Source organism: Carassius auratus, chromosome 44 (genome assembly GCF_003368295.1).
Source record: "Carassius auratus strain Wakin chromosome 44, ASM336829v1, whole genome shotgun sequence".
Classification (NCBI taxonomy): Eukaryota; Metazoa; Chordata; class Actinopteri; order Cypriniformes; family Cyprinidae; genus Carassius; species Carassius auratus.
The window spans coordinates 6,134,541-6,158,663 of NC_039286.1; the positions used below are offsets into that span (position 1 = coordinate 6,134,541).

The 24,123-nt window shown below is 35.5% G+C and overlaps 2 protein-coding genes across 3 annotated transcripts in view; one reads left to right on the top strand and one right to left on the bottom strand.

Moving 5' to 3' along the window:
* Positions 1–6: 6 nt before the first annotated feature.
* Positions 7–19,706, bottom strand: LOC113062269 (tax1-binding protein 1 homolog A-like). Of its 2 annotated transcripts, none has more exons than XM_026232003.1 (17): positions 19,590–19,706; positions 18,212–18,438; positions 15,280–15,382; positions 14,668–14,858; positions 14,094–14,201; positions 11,413–11,531; positions 10,887–10,977; positions 10,614–10,769; positions 9,597–9,836; positions 9,216–9,419; positions 8,942–9,017; positions 8,030–8,289; positions 6,753–6,839; positions 5,839–6,019; positions 4,003–4,154; positions 1,795–1,880; positions 7–1,317 (listed from the first exon to the last, which is right to left on the bottom strand). In XM_026232003.1, exons 2-17 carry the CDS (start codon positions 18,404–18,406, stop codon positions 1,107–1,109), a joined length of 2,460 nt encoding a protein of 819 aa, XP_026087788.1. In that variant the 5' UTR covers positions 18,407–18,438; positions 19,590–19,706; the 3' UTR covers positions 7–1,106. The 2 variants fall into 2 exon arrangements, with proteins under 2 accessions (XP_026087788.1, XP_026087789.1); XM_026232004.1 differs by having other exon boundaries at positions 9,249–9,419; positions 19,590–19,705.
* A 775-nt stretch (positions 19,707–20,481) lies between these two features.
* LOC113062272 (3-hydroxyisobutyrate dehydrogenase, mitochondrial-like) overlaps positions 20,482–24,123 on the top strand; it is a 28,038-nt gene continuing 24,396 nt past the window's right edge. The window contains exons 1-3 of the mRNA XM_026232006.1: positions 20,482–20,595; positions 21,334–21,494; positions 21,620–21,729. Of these exons, the coding sequence (XP_026087791.1) occupies positions 20,526–20,595; positions 21,334–21,494; positions 21,620–21,729 (341 nt within the window). The 5' untranslated portion in view covers positions 20,482–20,525. The remainder of the gene's footprint in view (positions 20,596–21,333; positions 21,495–21,619; positions 21,730–24,123) is intronic.

The following is a 24,123-nucleotide window of genomic DNA, read 5'->3' on the forward strand; positions in this document are numbered from 1 at the left end:
ATGAACTTGTGCTGTAGCATTCTTTATTAATAAACGTACACTTGATACACACAAACACCGAGCGACCCTAAGTTCAACTTCCTGGCACACTTTCAGTGTGAAGCATCAACTGTGTCAGATAAATGGATTTCAAGCAGGAATGTGTAATGGATATAATGCTGGAACTGAATGTTTTAAGTTGTTTGATGAAAGACGTTTCAACCAATGATGCATTGAAAAGTTGCACAGCCTTTGTTTTAGCACACTGGCTCTGGACTGAGTTACTTGGTCATTTAAACTGAGCTTCAAGAAATAGTTCACTTAATAACAAATGTTTTGTCATCATCACACAGAATTAATTTTTCTTATAATAATTGGATTATTTAAAGGAACCACTAGTAGAATAAATGGACACTGGAGCTCTCCAGCTTCATAAATGAATTGGTTGAGCCGCTAAACAATTCATTCACTAATCCAACTGATTCAGTATGGAAACTTGTTTCCACCCACCACTGGATAATAATAACTTGTAACTTCTTTTAGTTATTTAGAATAATGTTATATGGTTTTAGAACAAAATCAGGATGATTCAATGGTGACATAACTTCTATTTTTAGGTGACCTATCCCTTTAAATTAGTCTTTTAGGGACTGTGTTTCACACATAAAGCATTCAATGTCTCTGAGGTAACAATTTGAGAGTAATTTTTGTGATTTGGGTTTGTTTATTTATCATGGCCATTGCATCATTGGTTTTTTTCAAATGAAGTCTACATTTTCATAAACAACAACTTAGAGCTGTCTGCTCTCATTTTAAAGCGCAATCAGTTTTACAGTAGTACACAAAAATGTAAAACTAAAAAAGTGCATTTTATTACTATTTTTTTTTACATATCTATTTCACCTGAAGACCATTATTATAGTATTATGTCTCTTAGAAGCTTAAATATCTGAATTAATGCTTGTCTATGTGCAAATCAAATATTCTGATGGCAAGTCCTCCTGGCATGAGTTGTGCAGCGGTTACGACAGAGTGACAACATCAGCATGTTTAGAAAAAAAAAAAGCCCCTGATTCACCTGAGGCGTTTTATATTGAACCAAAATCAAATAATTTTTATTTTCCTCTCTAATCAAAGTTGTCAAACTTCAGAACATTGTCATCAAAGTGTGTGTGCACATGCTTTTCGTAGAGATGCTGCTGGCAGTCCAGAGGAAACTGCTCGCTGCAGACAGGACATACCCTCCAGTGAGACTCCACGTGCCGTTCAAAACTGCTTTGCGCAAATTGTGGCGGGAAGATCACCTCGCACAGGGGACACCGCTTATGAACCTCAGGTCTGAGCGCGCAAGAAAGAGAGACAGATTTAGTGAACATTAAAATGAAAACAGAAAATACAAAAATAAACCATTTTAATAAATTAACAAAAAATCTAATAGTATATAAATGATACTAAAATAACACTACTGCACACTCTTACAGTATATACTGTACTGTAGTGTTTACAGCCTCATATTTAGAATAGTTTATATCACACACTTTGCATGTGCTTCATCGTCACATAACCTCACCAAAATAATAAAATAAAGTACTTATTTTATAAACACACTTGTCGAAGTCATTTGTCACTTTGGTAATTGAAAGTCAGGTCCAGAGCATTGCATTGTGGGATAAAGTTGTTCACATAGTATGCAATAAACCACAGCTTTTGGCAAATAAAGTACTTCTAAGCATTCAGTGCATATTAACAGTGCACAGAAATCATAATGCAAACACAGTAGGAGTAGTATAGTAGCATATATCTCCTAACATTTACCTGGTGTCAAAGCAGAAGCTGGTATGGCTCTGGTTAGATTCCAGGCTCTGATGATCGCAGACTGCAGGGGCCTCACCATCACCTCCCTAAGAAAGACATAAAAAACCAAATGAAACACGCACATAATTTCTTCTTGACTGAGACATAACAATACAATGTTCTTCAGCTGACACATTTGGCTGCCACTTCTCTATTGAGACATAATAGCTAAGATCTCACACACACATACACACACACACCCATAATTTCGATGAAAAGCCACGCCTGTCTGCACACAGCCGGCCTTCTGCAAAGGTTAATGGGCTTTTAACGCAGCAAACGAGAAAGGAGGAGAAAGGGGTCAGTGTCGATCTGCACCCTCAAATATCACAGGCCGGCACCCCCAGCCAATTAGCACAGCCCTCGTCAACATCTCTCTCTAACGAGCCTCTAGCCTCGTCACTCTTATTCGCTAACGAGCTCAAAAGAGAACAGCCTTAATTGCAGTTTCATGCAAATGAACCACCTCAGTATTCACCTATGAACTGAGGTCTGATGGTGCGGGGAATACAGAGGGCAGTGAAGAAAAGAAGACAAAAAAAAGAGTGAATGAAAGAGTTGAATCGAAGAGCTACAAAGTGGAACTTAAGAGGAAAGGCTGAAGGGAGAGGAAAAAGAAGTGAAGGTTGCTGAAGAGTGGCAAAAAGGTAATTGCCACATACAGTATCAGTTTAAAGACTGACACAATAACACCCAATCTTACAAAGAAGCTTCATCAAGACACAAATAAAGCTGACAAGTCATATGAACTAGTTTAATGGGTCCCATTTTATATTAGCTGACTTTAACTATAAAGCACTTGGCATTAAAAATAATTGTTTGCCGCGATGCACTAATTGGGTTCATGTTGTATTGCAAATCAACTTTTGTTGCTGTTGGGGTGAAATATGGTCAAGTTTAGGGACAGGGTTTGGTGGGTCTCTATTGAGACATAATAGCTAAGATCTCACACACACATACACACACACACCCATAATTTCGATGAAAAGCCACGCCTGTCTGCACACAGCCGGCCTTCTGCAAAGGTTAATGGGCTTTTAACGCAGCAAACGAGAAAGGAGGAGAAAGGGGTCAGTGTCGATCTGCACCCTCAAATATCACAGGCCGGCACCCCCAGCCAATTAGCACAGCCCTCGTCAACATCTCTCTCTAACGAGCCTCTAGCCTCGTCACTCTTATTCGCTAACGAGCTCAAAGAGAACAGCCTTAATTGCAGTTTCATGCAAATGAACCACCTCAGTATTCACCTATGAACTGAGGTCTGATGGTGCGGGGAATACAGAGGGCAGTGAAGAAAAGAAGACAAAAAAAAGAGTGAATGAAAGAGTTTGAATCGAAGAGCTACAAAGTGGAACTTAAGAGGAAAGGCTGAAGGAGAGGAAAAAGAAGTGAAGGTTGCTGAAGAGTGGCAAAAAGGTAATGCCACATACAGTATCAGTTTAAAGACTGACACAATAACACCCATCTTACAAGATCATTTTCAAGATAATGCTAAAATGATATCTAGTCTAATGTGTTTATTTTTATTTTATTTATTTTTTTCAGACTGTGGTTGCAAAACCCTGGGAGTTTGTGAGTTTATGAAAAGCTAATAATTAATTAAATCATAAATGATTAAAAAAATCTAAAATGTATAAGTAAAAATAAAATTACAATACAATTTGTATTTGAATTAAAATTCAATAAAAAGTCGAAACAAAACACGTACTTAAAAAGATGGAATATTTTGTTTACCTACATGTGACCATATACCAACCTCAGAGAACCATAAACATGCAAATGTGTTGTTAAATTACTGAGATGCAGTGTAATATCAAGTAAATGTTGTTGATGAAGAGTAACATATCAATTTTATCAATAGTTCTTTAAATCACTCATTTAAAGCTGTAATATTGAAAGACATCTTCTAAATTTCACTGTAACATGATCAGACAGGATGTGTTTTAAAATGGTACTGCAGATAAGCAACAGCTTTAAAACTGACACAGTCCAGACTAAAATGCACTCTTCCAATACTACCAGTCTGAAGTTACATTAAAACAGACTATGTCTATTGTACATCTACTGTACCTCATGTAGCTGCCAAAGGAAAACATTCACCGCAGATATTGTTGTGGTGCTTTCAAAATATTTCCACTGCTCTATCTATGTGTACGGTACGTGTCTTACATTAGGCCTCTCCTCAGTGGGATTCTCCAGGCCATCAGGGGGGCTGAGACTGCGTGAAGGCTGACAGCAGACCACAGGACCACCCCACAGCGGTGGAGCCAAAGGAGGTGGCCGGCAGGTCTGTTCTGGGGATAATGCCCCATCTGCTCCATCTAAGCAACAACAATTCAGGAAGTTCTGAGTAGGACTGTCACATCCCAAAACTTTCAGTAGTTAGGTGCCAATGTCACTGAAATGGTCTCGATAATCTACCAATTTAGACACAATAGCAAAACAAATATACTACACTTATGAAATGAAGTTATTTTACATATATATATATATATATATATTATATATATATATATATATATATATATATATATATATATATATATATATATATATATGTATATATGTAAATACTAAGCAGCAAAAACTGTTTTCAACATTGTTAATAAAGAAATGTTTTATTGAGCAGCAAATCAGCATATTAGAATGATTTCTGAAGGATCATCTGACACTGAAGACTGGAGTAATGATGCTGAAAATTCAGCTTTGATCACAGGAATAAATAACATTATATATATATATATATATATAATTCTTGATATTTATACATCATTCATAATTAAAGGGGGGGTGAAATGCTATTTCATGCATACTGAGTTTTTTACACTGTTAAAGAGTTGGATTCCCATGCTAAACATGGACAAAGTTTCAAAAATTAAGTTGTACGTTTGAAGGAGTAGTTCTGTTCCAAAAATACTCCTTCCGGTTTGTCACAAGTTTCGGAAAGTTTTTTTCGAGTATGGCTCTGTGTGACGTTAGATGGAGCGGAATTTCCTTATATGGGTCCTAGGTCACGTCTGCAGGAAGAGCACGCGCTCCCGTAGAGCACAGCACTGAGAGCACAACAGACATTCACTGATCAGAGCGAGAGCGTCGCGAAATGTCACAAAAGGAGTGTGTTTTTGGTTGCCAGGGCAAGATAACCCTGCACAGATTACCAAAAAAAAAAAAAAAAAACAGCATTAAGGGACCAGTGGATGGAGTTTATTTTTACAGAGCATCAACAGAGTTGTGCAAGTGTTTGTGTTTGTTCCCTGCATTTCTAAGATGCTTGTTTTACAAACATGGCCCAGTTTGACGACAGATTTGCATATCGTTTATTTCTTAAGGATGATGCAATCCCAACGAAAAAGGGCCATGATCGTGTGTTGGAACCGCAGGCGGTGAGTAAAACTGCTTCAAATATCTCTGCCTCCTTGTTAGTGCTTCCGCCTCCCATCGGAGACCCGGGTTCGAGCCCCGCTCGGAGCGAGTGGTGGCTGCTGCTGCTCTCGTTCAGTTTCAGCCTCGGGATCTGATTCTGGATCATAAATATACGCTGAATCTGACTGTTAGCCATGGTTTATTTTGATTGGTTTTGTCCTCACGGTGTCACAGCTTCCAGAGGCGCTCAACAAAGCTTACTGGCGCTCGTAATTCTTTAGCTCCGCCCACACGTCACGCCTCCAGTCTGTCGTGTTTTTCCGGGAAAAATCGGTACAGACTATCTTTCTCTTATGAATATAATAAAACTAAAGACTTTTTGGAGTTATGAAGGATGCAGTACTACTCTATAGGTACTCAAGATTAACAGGATATTGAGTGAAAATGAGCATTTCACCCCCCCTTTAAGTAAACACTTTCAAGCTTTTTTAAAAGTAAATATTACTTACTTTAGTATCAAATAAATTCAACCATAAATGGGTCATTATAGACAATCTAACATTTTTCTAATAATCTAGTACCGGTAGTTATTTTTAAAAATGGATTTGAAATAAATGAATAAATAAAAGCGCATGCACCCACCCCGGGTCTCTTGCTCTGAATAGGGGTTTCCGTACTGCAGTTCAGCAGGTTGTTGGGGTACCAGTTGAAGTGGAGGTTGGTCTTGTGCATAGGGCAGTGGGTAACGCAGCATCATTGGCTCTCTGACCTCTGACCTTTGACTCCCTGCTGCCTCCACACTGTTCATACACTGCAGCAACTCCTGCAAGAAAAACAAACAGTCAACAAAATGATTTATATCTCATATCATCACAAAGTGAGTTCTTAACATACCTGACAGGAAACACTTATTTATTGCTTATAGGAGTAGAACTAGCTTATACAAACATTGTCACTGAAATTGTAAAAGATAAAGGACAATCCTGCCTTGATGCTTAAATTACAGCACTGCAATAATTTCATAATCAATATTACAAACGAGACCCAGTGTAATTAGACACTACAAGAACCTGAATAAAATATTGGTTAATTATCTTCAACCAAAGAAACTGAAATCTTGAGTACTATTGTAATAAAGATTAAATATTACCAGTCTTTAAATAGCACTGACACAGTGTAAAACTCTCCTCATTTTTTTTTTTTTTTTTACTCTTTGTCTTGTTTTTTCTTTCCCTCTCCTTTGACCTCATATCCATGAGCCATGATTAGAGGTATTATTCACACATTTAACATTTAACACAAGTGCTGATGGGTAATCAGGGAGCCGAATGTGGCATTTAGCCATGACTCTTGGGGCTCAAACATTCACACTCTGCCTGATTTCAGCGTCTAACCTACTAAGAATCAAATTAAGGTATTTAATATTTAAAGGTTCTCATTAACATTTAGAAGATCAAGCTAATAATACCAGCTTTAAAAGATACTGCAGCTTTTTGGATCTTTGAATAGCAAACAAAGAACAAAATACTAGAGTATATAGCAAGAAATGCTCTTACCTTTTCCAGTCTCTCTTTTTCCCTGGTCACCACCACAAGGCTCTCCCTCAGAGCGGACACCTCTCTGTCCTTCTCTGCCATCTGAGTCTGTCAAGGAATTCATAAAACTTCTTATGAGTGCCATCTAGATGTGTATTTTATACCTAGCTCTAAGAACACCCCTTGAAAGTGGTAAACCACTAAAGCCACAACCAACACAAAGTTGCAATTCCTATAATATTTAAAAACAGACGAGGAGCGGCTGTACAGGTTTAAATCCTGATTCTGGACTTGAAATGTTGAGGTGCTTCTCAGGATTTTCTGATCACCAAATCTGACAAATTTCCATTACTTTTGAAATGACTGGTTCAAGCTAGAATCGATTTCATAGAAGTCACCCTCAAAAGTTAACGGTTCAAATCAGACATATTAACAACTATTATTACAATTGTAAAATATATATATTTTAAATATTATATGAATATATTTGAAAGTATAATTTATTCCTCTAAAGGCAAGCAAAATCCAATACTCTAGTGTTCAGTGTCACATGATCCTTCAGAAGTCATTCTAATATTGATTTGGTGCTCAAGAAACATTTATTATTAGTATCAATGTTTAAAACCGCTTAATATTTTTGTGGAAATTGGGAGCATTTTTTTTCAGGATCCTTTTATAAATAGAAAGTTCAAAAGGAACGCATTTATTTAAAAGATAAATCTTATAAATCTATTTACTCTCACTTTTTAACATTTTAATGCGTCCTTGTTGAATAAAAGCATTGCATCAGTTTAGTATCTGCTGATCTCCTTCTCTTTCCCTCTTTCTGAGTTATCGTTGTGTAAATGTCTGTTTGGGTTTGAAGTTCAGTTGAAATGGGTTTACTAAAGTCTTAACCTGCTCTCCAGCAAACAGTCATAAAGCATCTGGTGAGAGCGTGTGCATGCGTTTAAACACGCTGTAAATAAGAGACTTTCCTTTTGATGGTGTCTCCATCTTTGTCTAAATACTCAGACATCAAGAGCCCTTTACGACCTCCTTTCCACTTGGCCAGCTTTGTCCTTAATGACTGCTGTGTTCACACACGCTCCCAAGACTTACGGAAATGTGATACCTCAGTGAACCGGACCTAAAAATCAACCCGTGGAAGTTCAACTGTGTTTGCACGCTTGTGTGCGCTGATATCTTATGCAAATGAATGTGTGAGTATCCGTGGCTGGCGTTTGCCTGTGAAGCTGAAGGAACCTGAATCATGCATGCACCTTTGTGTGTGTGTGTCTGTGTGTGTGTTTACGTACTTTAAACCACTGCTCCTCACTGGCTAGCAGGAGCTTCAGGTTTTCATTGATGGTGCACTGCTCACTCCATTTCACCTCCATGCAGGCAAGCTCAGCTTCAACTGACACGCTGCACTCTTCTTCATCATCTTCCTCCTCTTCGTCGTCCTCCTCCTCTTCCTCTTTTTTCTCTTCCTTCCCATCCTGTCCAGGTCTACCTTCATCTCCCAGTCTCCCGGCATCTCTTTGTGTCGCAGGTTTGATCTCGGCAGTATATTGATCTTTCAAATGTGAGAAGTTAATGAATAATGCATAAAGTAGTTGGTCACAGTATTATAGAGCATATAAAAACATTAGTCACGAAACTGCTGTGTGACATGACACAATCACAGCCATTAAATATTTGATGTCTAAATGTACAGCTTTGGACATTTTGAATGAGACCAATAACAAATATATGTTATTATATATATTATATATAATATATATATATATATATATATATATATATATGTTTGTGCATGTGTGTGTATATGTGTGCAAATACACATATACATGCAGTGACTTAATTTACTTTAAATATACAATAAAAAGTGTAATATTGTGAAATATTATTATAATTTAAAATAATTATTTACTATTTAATATATTACTCCATTAATAAAGTCTTTAGTGTCACATGATCCTTCAGAAATCATTCTAAAATGCTTATTTGGTGCTCAAGTGATGCATTTTTTTTTTTCTTTGGGATAAAAAGCATTTATTTGTAGCATTCATTTCTAAAAAAAAAAAAAAAAAAAAAAAACCTTACCCCAAAACTTTTAGTACTAATTTTTATTTATTTATTTATATATTTTATTTACTTTTACTTTATGTTTGATTTTATAGGACATTATTTGACTATATGTGATTCCTTATTCTCCTTGTCAATACCTGTGGGTGGAGTCTCTGCATCTGGTGTGTGTAACTCCTGTGTGGTCTCTGTAGAAGCGTCATTCCTATTACAGTCCTAAAACATATGCAATATTTTAAGATTTCACACAATAGAACAATATAGGAGGGTGTTTTCCCAACAGACTTCACTTATAAACCTCAACTAACATACATTAAGACAAAATGTAAGACTGCTTAACATCTTATGTACAAAATTAAATGTATCATTGTAAGAGTAAAAGCTTTATTGTAACATTTTTGAAAAGTTTACCACCTGTGTAAAGCCATCATTTCGGTTACTACTCACCCCCTGTTGCTGGGTCAGTTTGGTGACTTGTTTTTGCAAACGTTGGCACTCTCTGTATTTCTCTTTGTAGTGCTCTGCAGCCATATTCAGACGCAGTTTTAATTCCTCAACCTCCTTTTGTAGCTCCGCCTCCAACTCTGAAACCACACCCCCTCCATCTCCAGCCCTGCCCTAAAATGTAAAAAAATATAATAATAGCATGAATAAAGCATGAATGCAAGAAAGAGAAAGAGAGTTATCTCACAGTTCACACTGTCTAAACACTGTGTCTAAACCATGTGTTGTTCATATTGTTATTAATAGAGATATATAATCAAATAAACATAAGGGACAGTTAGTGTTGGTTACCACTTCATGTGATGCCTGGCTTCTCATCCTGTCCAGCTGATTCTTAGCATGTCCGCATTCTTCCTGGGCTTCAGTTAGACGGGCTCTGAGGTCTTCAGCCTCCTGACGGGCACGGTACAGCTCAGCCATGGTGCGATCTCGCCCGCCAGAGGCATCACGTAACTCAGAGCCCAACATAGCGGCCTGCTGCCGTGTGGCCTGGAGCTGCTCCTCAGCTTGACGCAAGTGCTCTTTCAGGCCCTGGAGATGCACACAATGCATTAGGATGAGGAAACGTGAGTTATGTGAACACAGACAATCAGTCAAGAGTTTGGAATAGTTTTTATTTTAAATATTTTGAATACTCACCAAGGATGCATTTATTTGATCAATGATACAGTAATCCTTCAAAAAGTATTTGAATATGCACATTTTTCATGCTTAATTTTTCATAATTGTTCTTATTACTATCAATGTTGAAAACTGCTGCTTAATAATTTTGTGGAACTCTGATTCTTTGATCAATAGAAAGTTCAAAAGAACAACATATATTTGAAATATGAATCCTTTGTAACATAAATGTCTTTATTGTCACTTAATGATTAATTTAGTGCATCCATGCTGCATAAAAGTTTTATTTTATTTTCTTACTTACCCGAATCATTTATATGGTAGTGATTCATGGTTTTCTCGAAAATATTAAGCAGCAAAAATTGTTTCCAACATTGATAATAATAAGAAATGTTTTTTTGAGCACCAAATCACCAAATTTCTGAAGGACGTAATGGCTGCTGAAAATTCAGCTTTGCCATCACAGGAATAAATTACATTTTAAAATGCATTAAAACAGAAAACAGTTATTTTAAATTGTAGCAATATTTCTGTTATTTTTATTTACTGTATTTTTCATCAAATAAATGCAGCCAGTGGTGAGCATAAGAATCTTCTTTCAGAAAAATCAAATTGCAATTATTCAAAAAATTTAGACTGGTAGTATTTATTGTATTTGTATATATTCTTTAAATCAACGTCTATTACGGCATCGGTGGGCTGTGTGTCTCTCTCTGTGCGTAGTCGGTGTAGTTCATCCTGGTACTGTGCGATGGTGACCTCCCTGTTCAGCTCCACCGCCTTCAGCATCTGCAGCTCTGCACTGAGTTTAGTGTTTTCCAGCTCGGCGCTGCGCACATGAGACTGTAAGTGTGCACACACAACATAGATGCACATCACACGACTGATCAATGAATATGATTACACCTGATTAAATACATATGATACATATGAAAACCTGTAGATACAACACACACTTACTTTGTAAAGCTCCCTCTCATCTCTCTCACTCTTCAGTTGAGTTTGTAGACTGTCCCGCTCAGAAATCACCTTCTGTAGCCTGTCTCTTAAACTGGACAACGCAAAAAACGTAATACAGCATATAAATCCTCTACTATACATATGCATTCCAATCCAAATCTAATTCAGAATTGAAAATAAATATGTCAAAGAGAAAATGGAAATACTTAAAAAACAAAATTCATAACATTGATCATGTGCGTATGGATGATTAGATGTTGTTGACTCCAAGACGTTCAATGGATCATATCCAACACATCAGTTTTAACACAAACCTGCAGAGTTTAAGTGCTGCTGTCAACAAAGCAAAAGGATGGCAGATCAAATGCTAATATTATAAAATGTAATTTTTAAATTTTATTTATAAATAAACCTTTTTTCAATTTACCTCATTGTTATCATGAAAAAAATTATTACAAATAAATAAAATGTAATTAAAAGTTAATAGATTTCTATTCTGGTCTGGTGAGGTGTGTATGGGCCTTACCAGTCCACTTCGGTCTCTTTAAGAACAGCTTTTTGCTTGATTTCTAGCAGGTCCTGTTCAAGTTGTCTCACTCTAGCTTGAGCCTCCTCCTTCTCCTCCAGCAGGCCTTTCTGCAGCTCCTGCAATTGGACAGCATAAGCTATCAATCCCACCTTTCAGCCAATCAAAATACTCCAAGCATTTTATCCAATAGCACACATCTGTCAAACGTGATCTAACCAATCATTTAAGAAACATGTACAATCAAACACATACTTTACAAAATAGTTATTTCAGAAAATTGTACTAATCTTATAAACAATATCGGAATATTATCAGTAATGCAGGTATTAGTCTGATCCAGTCTATCCCCATCAAAATACAAAAAAGCAAGCAAGCAAACAAACTTGCAGAAAAAGAGGGGGGTTGGATTTCACTTTTGCGGCGGTGTCTCATATTTAACAGTCATCACCAGTAAATCACAGTAACATCTGGTTCTGAAAGCACGCATACACGCCTTGTCCTCCGGCTAATCTGGTGACTCGTGGGGTTTTACGGCCGATGATGTTTCGGAATTGCAGCACAGGCGAATAAAATGTGCGGTCGTAAAATTAGCAGCCACAAAATATATACTCATGTTCTCACGAGAAAGTGGAAGTCGGTTTTCATATGTAAGTTCTGACAGTTTAACAGACACATGCACACTTATGGCATATGAAAGGGTCTGTGTAACTGGGGTGTGAGACAGAAATATAAAAGTGTTTATGTTTTATTTGTGGTGTTCTCTGTCCTTTTGTGACACACATAATTCACACTTACAGACTTCAGTGGGGTCTCCAGAGGAAACACCAGGGGGCGCTGAAAGACCAGCAAAGCAACTGAATCATATCCTGCTGTTTTCTGGGCTCTTGTGGAGTTTAATGAGCTTTTTTGCATCAACACCACATCAGAGCCAAGATCCTTTTTTTCATATTCTATGCTGATGTTGAGGGAAAATCTCATTTTGTGGAAGAGATTTAACAACGTAAAACGTGGTAGATACTTGACATGACACTGACCATATTTAATAACTAATTGATGGGACTTACATGTTTTTTTTTTCTTGATTTATGCCATCTAGGGCTATTTTTGTGGCAAGAAAAGTTGACAAAACCAGTTGAAATAAGTAGATAAATTAATAATTATTTAAGAAAATAAATAAAAGATAGACAGGATCAACTGCCATTACACCGGTACACTACCGTTCAAATGTTTGGGGTAAAACAATTTAAAGAAATAAATCGTTTTATTCAGCAAGGATGCATTAAAATGTTACAAAATAATAATAATATTAGGCAGCATACTTGTTTTCAATGTTGATCATTTTGATGTTTATTGAGCAGCAAATCAGCACGTTAGAATGATTTCTGAAGGATCATGTGACACTGAAGACTGGAGTAATGATGCTGAAAAAAAAATTCAGCTTTGCATCACAGGAATAAATTACATTGTAAAATATATTAAAATAGAACATTTTAATAATATTTTACAATATTACTGTTTTCAATGTATTTTTGATCAGATAAACGCAGCTGAGTATAAGAGACTTCTTTCATGAACTTATAAAGTTCTTACTGACCCCAAACTAGAGAAGAGTATTGTAAATAGCCTTCATCAAAGTACCATGGTATTAATAAATGATGTAGCATGATACCATCACATTACCATATTTTGTAAAGGACAGTAAAGTCAAATTAAAAGGGAAAGACAAAAGAAAAGAATGTTCTGAAAATGCTGATGAAAAAGTTTGAATAAATGAGTTATTAATGGGAAATAATATGAATTAGGGCTGTTAACATTAACCAACAAAATGAAAAACTGTCCCACAGTCTCTTCAAACTCTGCCCTTCAATGACACCTCAGCCAATCGAATGTTTGCAAACCCCTTAGACATTAAATGACAAGCTTCTCACAGAGCATGAGGCTGTCACAAAAACAGTAATTTCAGTGATATGTATCCGGTAGTAGTGACATTTTATGTGTGGTATTTAAAAAAAGAGCACCTTTGAATATCATCAAAACAAAGCAGGCAAAACTGAAGCCGAAAAAGAGAGACAGAAAGAGCGGGAGAGAGAAAATCCCGTGACTGGCTGCTGTTGACTCAGTGACTGGGCAGGTCTCCATCTTTCTGTTGAGTGGTTTTGGTGGACATTAACTCCTGGGTGCGTGCTCGCGTTTGACGTCACGTCTACCCTCTGTGGTCAACATGGCTTCAGGCCCAAGTAAACTTTTCTCGGTCTCTTTCTCTTCATTCTTTCTCAAACTCCCGGTTCTTTCACTCGAAGTAAATCATCCTCAGCACAGTCAGATTTACATATGGAGAAATCACATGACTTCATTGGGAAGGTCAGTAATGCACACAGAGGCACAGTCACACGGCCATTATCTGATAAGATAAAGTGCTCTGTGGGAGTAAGTTCACCGTCAGTCAAACAGAAAAGCGTTTTACACTTGGAGACAGAAAGTCTTATAGCATGAATGTGCACATAGACACACAGGAGAGCGCTTTGATGTGCAGATAACTTGAACTTGTGATCTCTGGTGTGTTGCATGCAGCTTAAACACTGTGTGTGTGTGTGTGTGTGTGTGTGTGTGTACAGTAAGTCATCTTTGTTGCTTCATTGATTGGTCACTTTTATGTGCGAGTGTGTATTAGTGTGTACCTGGTACTGTTGTCTTTGTCTCTCCTGTAGCTGATCTCTCTCCTGTGTGAGGAGGTGTAGTGCTTTCTGCAGTTCTTTGCACTCCTGTTGAACTTCCTCTACACGCTGCTGCTCACACACACACACACACACACACACACATACAGATAATAAGCCAAAAGGAAAAAGACACGAGCTTTGTTCCCAAACCTGGTGAGATGCCTTGCTTCCTACATAGACAGCTGCCTTCTAAGACAGCATCTTACCATAATGAAAGCTCAAGAGTGACTGAGTTGGAATGCTCTACAAAGCATTCCACTCCATTCTATTTACAATCTTGTATTCAGATTGTAAATAGAGCTTTTTTAATTGACAATTCTTAATTTTCACAATGCATTCTTGCAAAGAATATATGCAACTCTACTTTATAATTTGACTAAAACAAGTTTGTTTAATAAGAGAAACCATGATTATGTTGCCTGTATTTTGCATCAGGAGCATAACTGTGATACCTTAAAATTCTGCATCCGCAGGCAGCTTACTAAGTTTTGGAACAAAGCAGAGATTTCCGCTCTTGTATGTGTTATTAGCATACCTCAAGTAGTCCGGTCTTTGTCGTCACAACCAGTATGTCTGAGTTCCCATCATCTTCCACTGTCAGTAGCTCCTCCCCTGTGGGCGTGGCTGAGCGGAACTGGAATGGCGTGCTCGCACCTCTGATTTCACCCGTGTATGTGACGTAGCAGAACTGATAGAACTCACCATCACTACGGGGAACATAATAACCTAGGAAACAGCATGTATTTGATTACCGCTTTTGTCTTTATCAGATGCACCCTCTTAAATAAATGTACAATAGAACTGTCTTCTGCAAACAAAGCAAAGCAAAAAGCGAAAAAAAAAAGACAAAACAAACATCAAAGATGAATTCTGCATGAACTTTCAAAAGTTCTGAAATAAAAAAGTATGACTCCTTCCATTTTAACTTAAATAACAGTGATAACTTGTCTGGTTGTGCAATATATATATATATATATATATATATATATATATATATATATATATATATATATATATATATATATATATATATTAGCACAATAACTAATTAACTACTAATAAATATTAATAACACCCACATTCACAGTCCAATTAAATTATGAGGGATGAAAGCAAAAAATGTGTGTGTGTGTGTGTGTGTGTATACCCTGAAAGATGATGGTTCGATGAACAGTGGATCCCTCAGTGTAGTTTTCAGGCATGGGAGACCAGAGGAACGTGTAGTAGTCTCTTGCACTGCTCCAGCCCACCTAACACACACACACACACACACATATACACACACACACAACAGCAACTGTGTCAGAACTAAAACTTTTGTGACCAGACCAATGAAGGCCTTTGAAAACGGTTACTGTAAACCATATAAAAACACTAGTTCATTTTGACCATAACAATTCAAGCAAAACTATATAAACACAGAGACTATATAAAAAAGTTTAAGGGACACCCAGTCAAAGCAGATGGAAAGTGAGTGAGAAAAAAAGGAACTTTACTTACTATCAATACATTAAACCTGAGGGAGATCTAAAGTCTTGAATACTTTGTTTCATATTGATTTCACAGGTTATAAATATCACAATGAGCTCAAAGAGGAATGGAAACACTTCTGTGGAATGGAAACACCTTCTGCACGTCTTAGGCACAGTGTATGTGCAGGGTTGGAAAAGGAGGCGTAACGGAAAAAAAGGAATGGGAAAAATGTGCAAATTTTACACTTGCTTCAAAGTCGGCTAAAAATGTTGTGGTTACTCTGAAAAGTGTGTGTGTGCAGGTAAATTTCATCATTTTTGCCTTTGCAAGAGTAAAAAAAGCAAGTGTAAAACCACACATATGTGTGTGCACATACATGAGTAACTGTATGGTTTTGCACAATTGTAAATTAAATATGATGGAAATGAAGTAGAGAATGTAATCCACCATCATAAACATGCCACATGTGGTTACATCTTACAGTTACAAACAAGCCACACACACACTAACACACACACACACACACACACACACACACACACAGTCAGCAATTTGTCATTGTGATTTTTCACAGCACTACCTGACATTTACTTTGATTACAATACATCACATCTGTAATCTCTTTTTTTTATGGAAAGTATTCTGCTTTCATCTGGAAGGCAGTCATCTGTGAAGAAATCACCTATTAATTACAGAGAAGAGAAGAAAAGAGGAGAGCAAGAGGAAAGAGAAAGAGAGAAGGCATCCGAGTGTGTTTCAAACAAGCCATGCTTGCACATACAGGACTGATAAATGATAAATTAAATAATAAGAGGGCTGACGTAACTATAAATCAGGTGCATAAGAACATGTCTGGCATGTGTGTGACAGCTTAATTATATAGTCCTTTTCAGAATGTGTGTGTGTGTGTCTGTGGACAAACTGTATGGATGTGTATATGCATGATAACACAGCATTTTTTAGCATTGCTTAAAGGTAGCCTGTTTTCAACATGTCTCAACATACTCCTTGATAAAGAGTACTATGTATGTTCACCTGGCCAACCTAAAAAGTTTTTTTTTTTTTTTTTTTTTTTTTTTTTTACACAGGTGTGTATGCAGTATTTTTTTGTACTGTGTGTACAAATAAATAGAAGAAAAAACTACAGCTAAATATATGTAAAACCTTACAAATAAAAATATAAAATACAAGTATTTAAATATAATAAATAACATTTAATATGAAATTATCAAATTAATTTTAAACTGAAATTTTGCACATTAAATAAAAAGGGATAATGCAAGTCCAATTTAAAACTCTGAAGCTAAATGTCTGTAGAGCTTTAAAAATTAAAAAGATAAAATATAATTATTTACATACAATTAATAACATTTCATCAAAATATTAAATGCAACCATTTAAAACTGAAATTTTGCACTTTAAGTAAAAAAAGGACATTGCAAGTAGAAATAAAGGAGCTGGAGGTAAATACTTTTAGGTCTTTACAAAAATATAATTAAATTATTTATATATAATTACGAACATTTCATATAAATATTACATGCAATTATGTAAAACTTAATTTTTGCACTTCAAATAAAAAGGGACATTGCAAATACAAATGTAAAAAAGCTGCAACTAAATATTTGTAGGACTTTACAAATAATAAAAAAAATACAATATACAAGTACAATTATTCAAAAATAATTAGCAACTTTTAATATAAAAGGTGAATTTAAGTTTTGCACTCTAAATAAACACTTTATTTACTTTATTTTAATTTTTTATTTTAGTTGAGTTAAAAAACAAACAAACAAACACCTGCACATAGAAAATGTGAGTAATTGTTAAATTATTATGCAACTCACTGCTGAAGGAGTAGTACTTCCTCAACAACACCAGAGGGAGCCTGTGGTTCACTAAGTAATATAAAGCACAGGCTAAGGTGTGTGTACTGAGTGTTTGTGAGTGCCTGAAGAATATTTCCCACATTACCTCATCGCTAATTTAAATACAAGTCCATAGATACTGTCTGAATACATCCAAGTGTGACTACAATTATCCAGTTATACATTACACATAACAGCTAATATCTGTTATTACACTGCATCTTATTGCAGATGCAAGGATGAAAGGAGAAAATATTAAAGCAAAAGAATAAGGAAGGCATCATTTGTCATGGAAACACTCATGGCATCCAGCACAACAGCACATGCAATCAAACACACACACACACACACACACACTGTAACTCTATTCCCCGTAAACTAACCATCAAAAACAAGAGTGATATTGAGTGGATTAACCATCTTTTTTCCAATCCACATTTTCCCCTGCAACCTACCACTCTAAATGCTGTCTGGAAAGATCTGGTTGATTTGAAGTGCCTTTTATACCAGTCATAAACTGTCACTGTATCTTAACAAGATGAAAAGTTTCCATGCGCTCGTTTCCTCTTGATTAAGTGTGAGATTAAATTTCAAGATGAAAGAAGAGCGAGAGAAAAGAAAGTGAGATTAAATTAAATCGGGATAATTTTCTTTCAAAAAGCATTTCTGTGTATGCAAGCCTAAATATTGTAGGCCCTGCACAGACCATATCTTGGTGAAATATTAACGTACGCCAACCTTAAAGATGCCAACCCAGTCTTTGGGATGTGGGATGATGAAGGGGGTGAGTGTGTAATGACATTCAAGCGCTGTCTGCGGGAGGAAGCTCTTCCCAACATTCTGGAAGATGACATGGGCAAAGTTGGACGTCTCCATGACAACACTTCCTCCTCCACCAGCAGATGCTCCTGTATTACAGGCTGATGACATCATAAGTGCTCAAGGAAAGCCTGTGATTGGTCTACCTGAAACAAGAAGGAATGTAAATAACAAAGAAATAATGAGGTTTAACTGACCCAATTTCTGTTTCATAACATAGGCAGGGGATATTGTTCAGTCAAATGCTCATTAGTACAAAATTAACCCCAACAGGGACTTTTTTCTGCATTATTACTCAGCTACTTACCAAATAAATAAAAGCACTTAAAAATAGTGATTTAAAATTATTTGATATTATTTTCAGAGACCTCAGAGGGCCATAACACCAACAAAAAAAATTGCTAGAAAACATTCCTTTTACGGAATTAAAGGACAATCATACAATATGGCCCTGGAATTATTTAAAAATTAACCAATCAGAATCAAGCATTCCTTAAAGTGTACATAAGGCCTTGGATCATAAGTCTCTCTTAATTCATTTTAAATCCTAAGATTTTCACAAAAGTTATATATATATATATATATATATATATATATATATACTATTTAAAGACAAAAGTGACAGCCACTTTGAAAGCTAAAAAAACTAATTGTATGACGGTGTGTATAAGCAATGCATAATTCAAAATAAACCTTAGGTCATTCTACTGCATTAAACTGTTATTTAGATGCTTAAATATATCTGAGCTGACATACAATTGGTTTAAACCCATGTACATCTGCATGAAGAAGACCTGCCCTATTTCAGGCAGGATGGGGCGATGCCGAGAAGGCCTGTGTGCATGCATGGCACTGCTGATGCTGCTTGCCATCCCTGCCCAGGCCTTTAACATCAATGACAGCAAATGACATATTCGCTTTGAACTCATTATATGACGGTTTAAAACATAATATTCCTTTTTAATCATAATAAAGCATGTTTGCGTAAACCGAAAGCGACTTTCTAGATATATTTCACTTGCATCATGTTGCTAACTAACAAGTCGCTGCGGATTGTAATCGTAGCTACAAGTATACTAGATGATGTGGCATGCGTCTATTTATTATACGGCGTAAATTACTGCCGGTGCCTTTAGAGGATAAACTGAAGAGTTTTAATCATCCCACTGCAATCCCACCCCTAAACACATCGAGATGGACCGCATGCAATTCCAACATATATTTCCAAGATTAACACTATATATATATATATATATATATCTATATTATAAGACGTCACTCAATATGTCCGTTATACCTGTAATCCATGTTTACTTGAAGATCTGTAACTCTTGTTATTTAGATTGCTAGACAACGCAGATTGAGCGCGTCTCTGTCATGTAGCTGAACCGGGTGTCAACATGTTTTGGGAATCTAGGAACGTCATGCTGCTTCCGGTCGGTTGCGCCCTGTGATTGGTTTATTTACTCTTTTCACCGAGATCCGTGGCTTACCATTGGTTACTGGATAAGACCAGCATAATAGAAGTGGGAATTCTGATTCTTTTCAGAGAATCGGTTCTCTCGAACAGGAACCGGTTCAAAAAAATACTAGTTTATAGAATGTAATATGGTTGCTGTATGCAGATCTGATTGTTTAGGTAACGTTTGATCATTTATTATGTTAAGAGTGAAATTAGAATAGTTAAATTTTCTTAGCAAAGTATATCAAAAGTGTATAATACATCTAGATCGGTATCAAATATGTATATAAAAATTTACTTATGTCACTGATATCGGGGCCTTTTTACAAATTATTTTACTTTCGTGATTACTGGATAAGGAATTTTAAATTCAACGCCGAATAAGTCCTATTTGTGCAACCAGTGTACTAGAAAGGGATATTTTATTCATTATTGTATTTTTTCAACGTTTGTTTTTGGAAGTATTCATGTAAGGTAGGTGTAATATAGTAAACGATAACGAAGGGATTTTCCACAAACTGTCACTCTCGGATTTGGACAACATGGTCATAAGTTCACTCAACGCCTACAACGTCTAGCCATTCTTTAATCTTTTAAGAAGTATCACCTTAATTCCATTCAAAGAAATCACAGCAGTAATTGCATGATATCTCACTGACGGTACGCAAATCCTTATCAGTGATTGGAGGAATGGTGCTGTCAATCATAGGACCCGCCCCCTGAGTTCCTGACTCGTACTGTATTGAGGCACCGAGGTCAAGAGAAATAAGCATGGCCGCTTTGTTCAGAGGGTGTCGAATTTTTTTTAAAAGAAACAATAAGCATGTGGAGCTCACTTTGGGTATGTTGTTTCCTTATTAATTATCCACTGACAGACCAAAGAGGTTAAAGCGCCGCTAATGTTATTGCCAAGAGCAGTTTGGAAATGTTGTTTTTGCTTTTTTTTTTTTTTTTTGTCAGTCTGCAAAATATGTTAACACATTAAATATACTTGGACATATATGTCAAAGCATATGAACAGATATTGTGCACAATGAGCAAGTCGCTGTTTACTTTTTGAGGATCAGAAATGTAAGTTGTGCAATGCAGCTGGGGTTTAGGAGCTAACAGGTTTCACTGTAGTTCAAAGTTTTTTTTTTTTTTTAAATCGCAAACTTTAAGCTAAAAAAAAAATGTGTTGTCAAATTAAAGACCTCAAGTAGTCGTTTTAGGCAAATAATGTTTATTGTGTGTACATCAGAGTTTTCCTCTAAACATCTGGATGTGTATGGACATGAAAGTGTTTATGAAAAAAATTATATTGAGGGTTACAAAGTCTTGCAAAGACTTCTTAATAGTGTGCAGTGTGTTATTCCATGAATTTGATGTTAAACCAACATTGATTTTTACAGATTTGCACCTGAAAGCTCACATATTTCACTTCTCCCTTACATAATTACGGTTTTATAGACATGAAAGCCAAAAAAAAAATTGTACTGCCAGTTTTGTTGCACTCTCTGACTATAATAGCTTTCTGTTTCTATAACGAGGATTTTATTTTACTATAATTTTTTATTTCTTTCTGTGTGTGGTTTTTCAGTATCCTGCAGATCAATGGCTTCCAAGACCCCAGTGGGTTTTATTGGACTGGGTAACATGGGGACACCTATGGCTAGAAATTTACTGAAGCATGGATATCCTGTCATTGCTACAGATGTCTTCCCAGAGTCTTGCAAGGAGTTTCAGGACTCAGGAGCGCAGGTATTAAATATCTATTTCTCAAACAATGTGCTCAAAGCAAAATCAGTCACCTTCTTTCCTTTGTGTACACTTTACGGTTCTGTGTATGAGCCTGTGGAAATAATTGCCCTTGGTTGTCCTCCCAGATCCTGGATTGCCCTGCTGAAGTGGCTGATAAAGCTGACCGCATCATCACCATGCTACCGTCCAGCCCCAACGTCATTGAGGTTTACACAGGACCCAATGGCATACTTAAGTAAGTCTTTTTACTTTAAACTCTCAATGGTGTTTAATTCAATACTGACTGAATTTTAAAACATTGGAGAAACTGTTGTTCTACATTACCATGATTTGTTTAAATTGGATATATAAATCGGCGTAACGTTTGTCTAGATTATTTATAATGATTAAAAATAGTCCAAGATTAAAGAGTTTCCACTGACTGTATGATTAGTACAAGTCTAGGCTTAATCTAGTAATTCTTTTAAATCTACCTTAATTCTGGGACAGTCTGGTCTGTAGAACCCATGTGAAAGTTTTGGAGTAAGAGTTATGTAGGCTTTTTATGACTGATGCTGATACAGATATCTACAGCTGCTATATAATATATGCTGCAGTTCAAAAAGTTTGGGTCATTTTATTTATTTAATTTTTTTGATTGATTGATCATATACTTTTATTCAGCTATGACACATTGGTCAATTGGTCAAAAAGTGAGATTATTTTTCAAAGACTACAAAACATGTATGACATCTATTATTCTATAAAAATGTTAAGCAGTACTGTTTTCAATAGGGATAATAAGAAGAAATGGTTATTTAGCACCAATTCAGCATATTAAAATGATTTCTGAAGGATCATGTGACATTGAAGACTGGAAAATGCTGAGAATTCAGCTTTCCCAACACATGAATAAATTACATTTTAAGATAAAATTAAAAATTGTTTATTAAATTGATATAATATTTCACAATATTACTGTTTTTACGGTATTTCTGTAAATAAAATGGCAACTTGGTGATCATAAGTGGCTTCTTTCCAAAATTTCATTAAAAATGTAAATATTTACTCAATATATTTGTTTATTATATAATGACAAATCTATTGTTAATGTTAAAAAAAAAGCTAACTGCCCACTCGGGCACAATTCCAGGCTGCAACACAAGTCAGATTGAGCAGAGGACTCGTCTGGTTCTTGTAGTCTTGGACCTGATGGCAGACAAGGTCTTCACAGGGGATCTGTTATGTGTGTTGTTTATATTATATTTATTACATATTATAATAAATATATTATATATTTAACTTATACCAGGTTAAAAATATGGGTCTTTAATCTACTTTTAAACTGATAGAGTGTGTCTTCCTCCTGAACAATGCTAGATAGATTGTTCCAGAGTTTGGGTGCTAAATAGAAAAAGGATCTTCTACCTTCAGTTGATTTTGATGTTCTACACTGTATAAAAAATAAATTAAAAAAATCAGTTAAATTTACAGTAAAAAAAAACTGGCAGCTGTGGTTGCCACAGTATTACTGTAAAAAATATGGAAGAAACTTCTTATGGTTTTTAAATTTAATTGTAGTACATAAAACCAGTTTCATTAACTGATATAATAATATACCAACTAGGGCTGGACGATATGGCAAAATTTATATCACAATATATTTCAGTCGATATGATATATTTCCGATATCGATATGAACATTATTAAAAAAGCCTTGTAAAAACTGCCAAGAATGCCCACAATAGATGTCTGTGCATAAAAATTAATTTGCCAAGTCTATGACCATATAATATTTTAGAAAAAAACAGCACAAATAAGTTAATGTTCAGCATTTTGTATTTAGCCTTCATACAAACAATAAATGTGAAATCACTGTCAAATAATCATCTCAGTCTCACCTAATTAATATTAATATCTTTAACTTCAAACTATAGGCTAATATACACTATCAGTCAAAAGTTTTTGTACAGTATATTTTTAATGTTTTTTTTTTTATTCTCTTCTGCTTACCAAGCATGTATTTATTTGATCCAAAATACAGCAAGAACAGTAACATTTGCTGCTCAAAAATAATTTGTTGAAATGTAGATTTTTTTTTTTCAGGTTTCTTTGATGAATAGACAATTCAGAAGTACAGCATTTATCTGAAATAGGAATTGTAACATTATAAATGTCTTTATCGTCATTTTGATCAATACAATTTTGAGCATCCTTGCTAAATAAAAATATCTGTAATTTATTTCCATAAAAAAAGAAAGAAATCATGCTGACTCAAAGCTTTTGAATGGAATAATTTATAATGTTACAAAAGCTTTTTTATTCCAGATAAATGCAAATCTTTGGATCTTTATATTAATCAAATAATCCTGAAAAAAAATGTACTCAACTCTTTTAAATATTGATAATCACCAAATCAGCATATTAGAATCATTTCTGGATCATGTGACACTGAAGACTGGAGTAATGATGCTGAAAATGCAGTTTTGATCTCAGGAATAAACTACATTTTAAAATAAAGCCATTATTTTAATTAGTAAAACTATTTCAAAATTAAACTGTTTTTGCTGTACTTTGGATCAAATTAATTAAGGCTTGGTGAGCAGAAGAATTCTTAAAAAAAGAAAAACATTATACAAAAAAAAAAAAT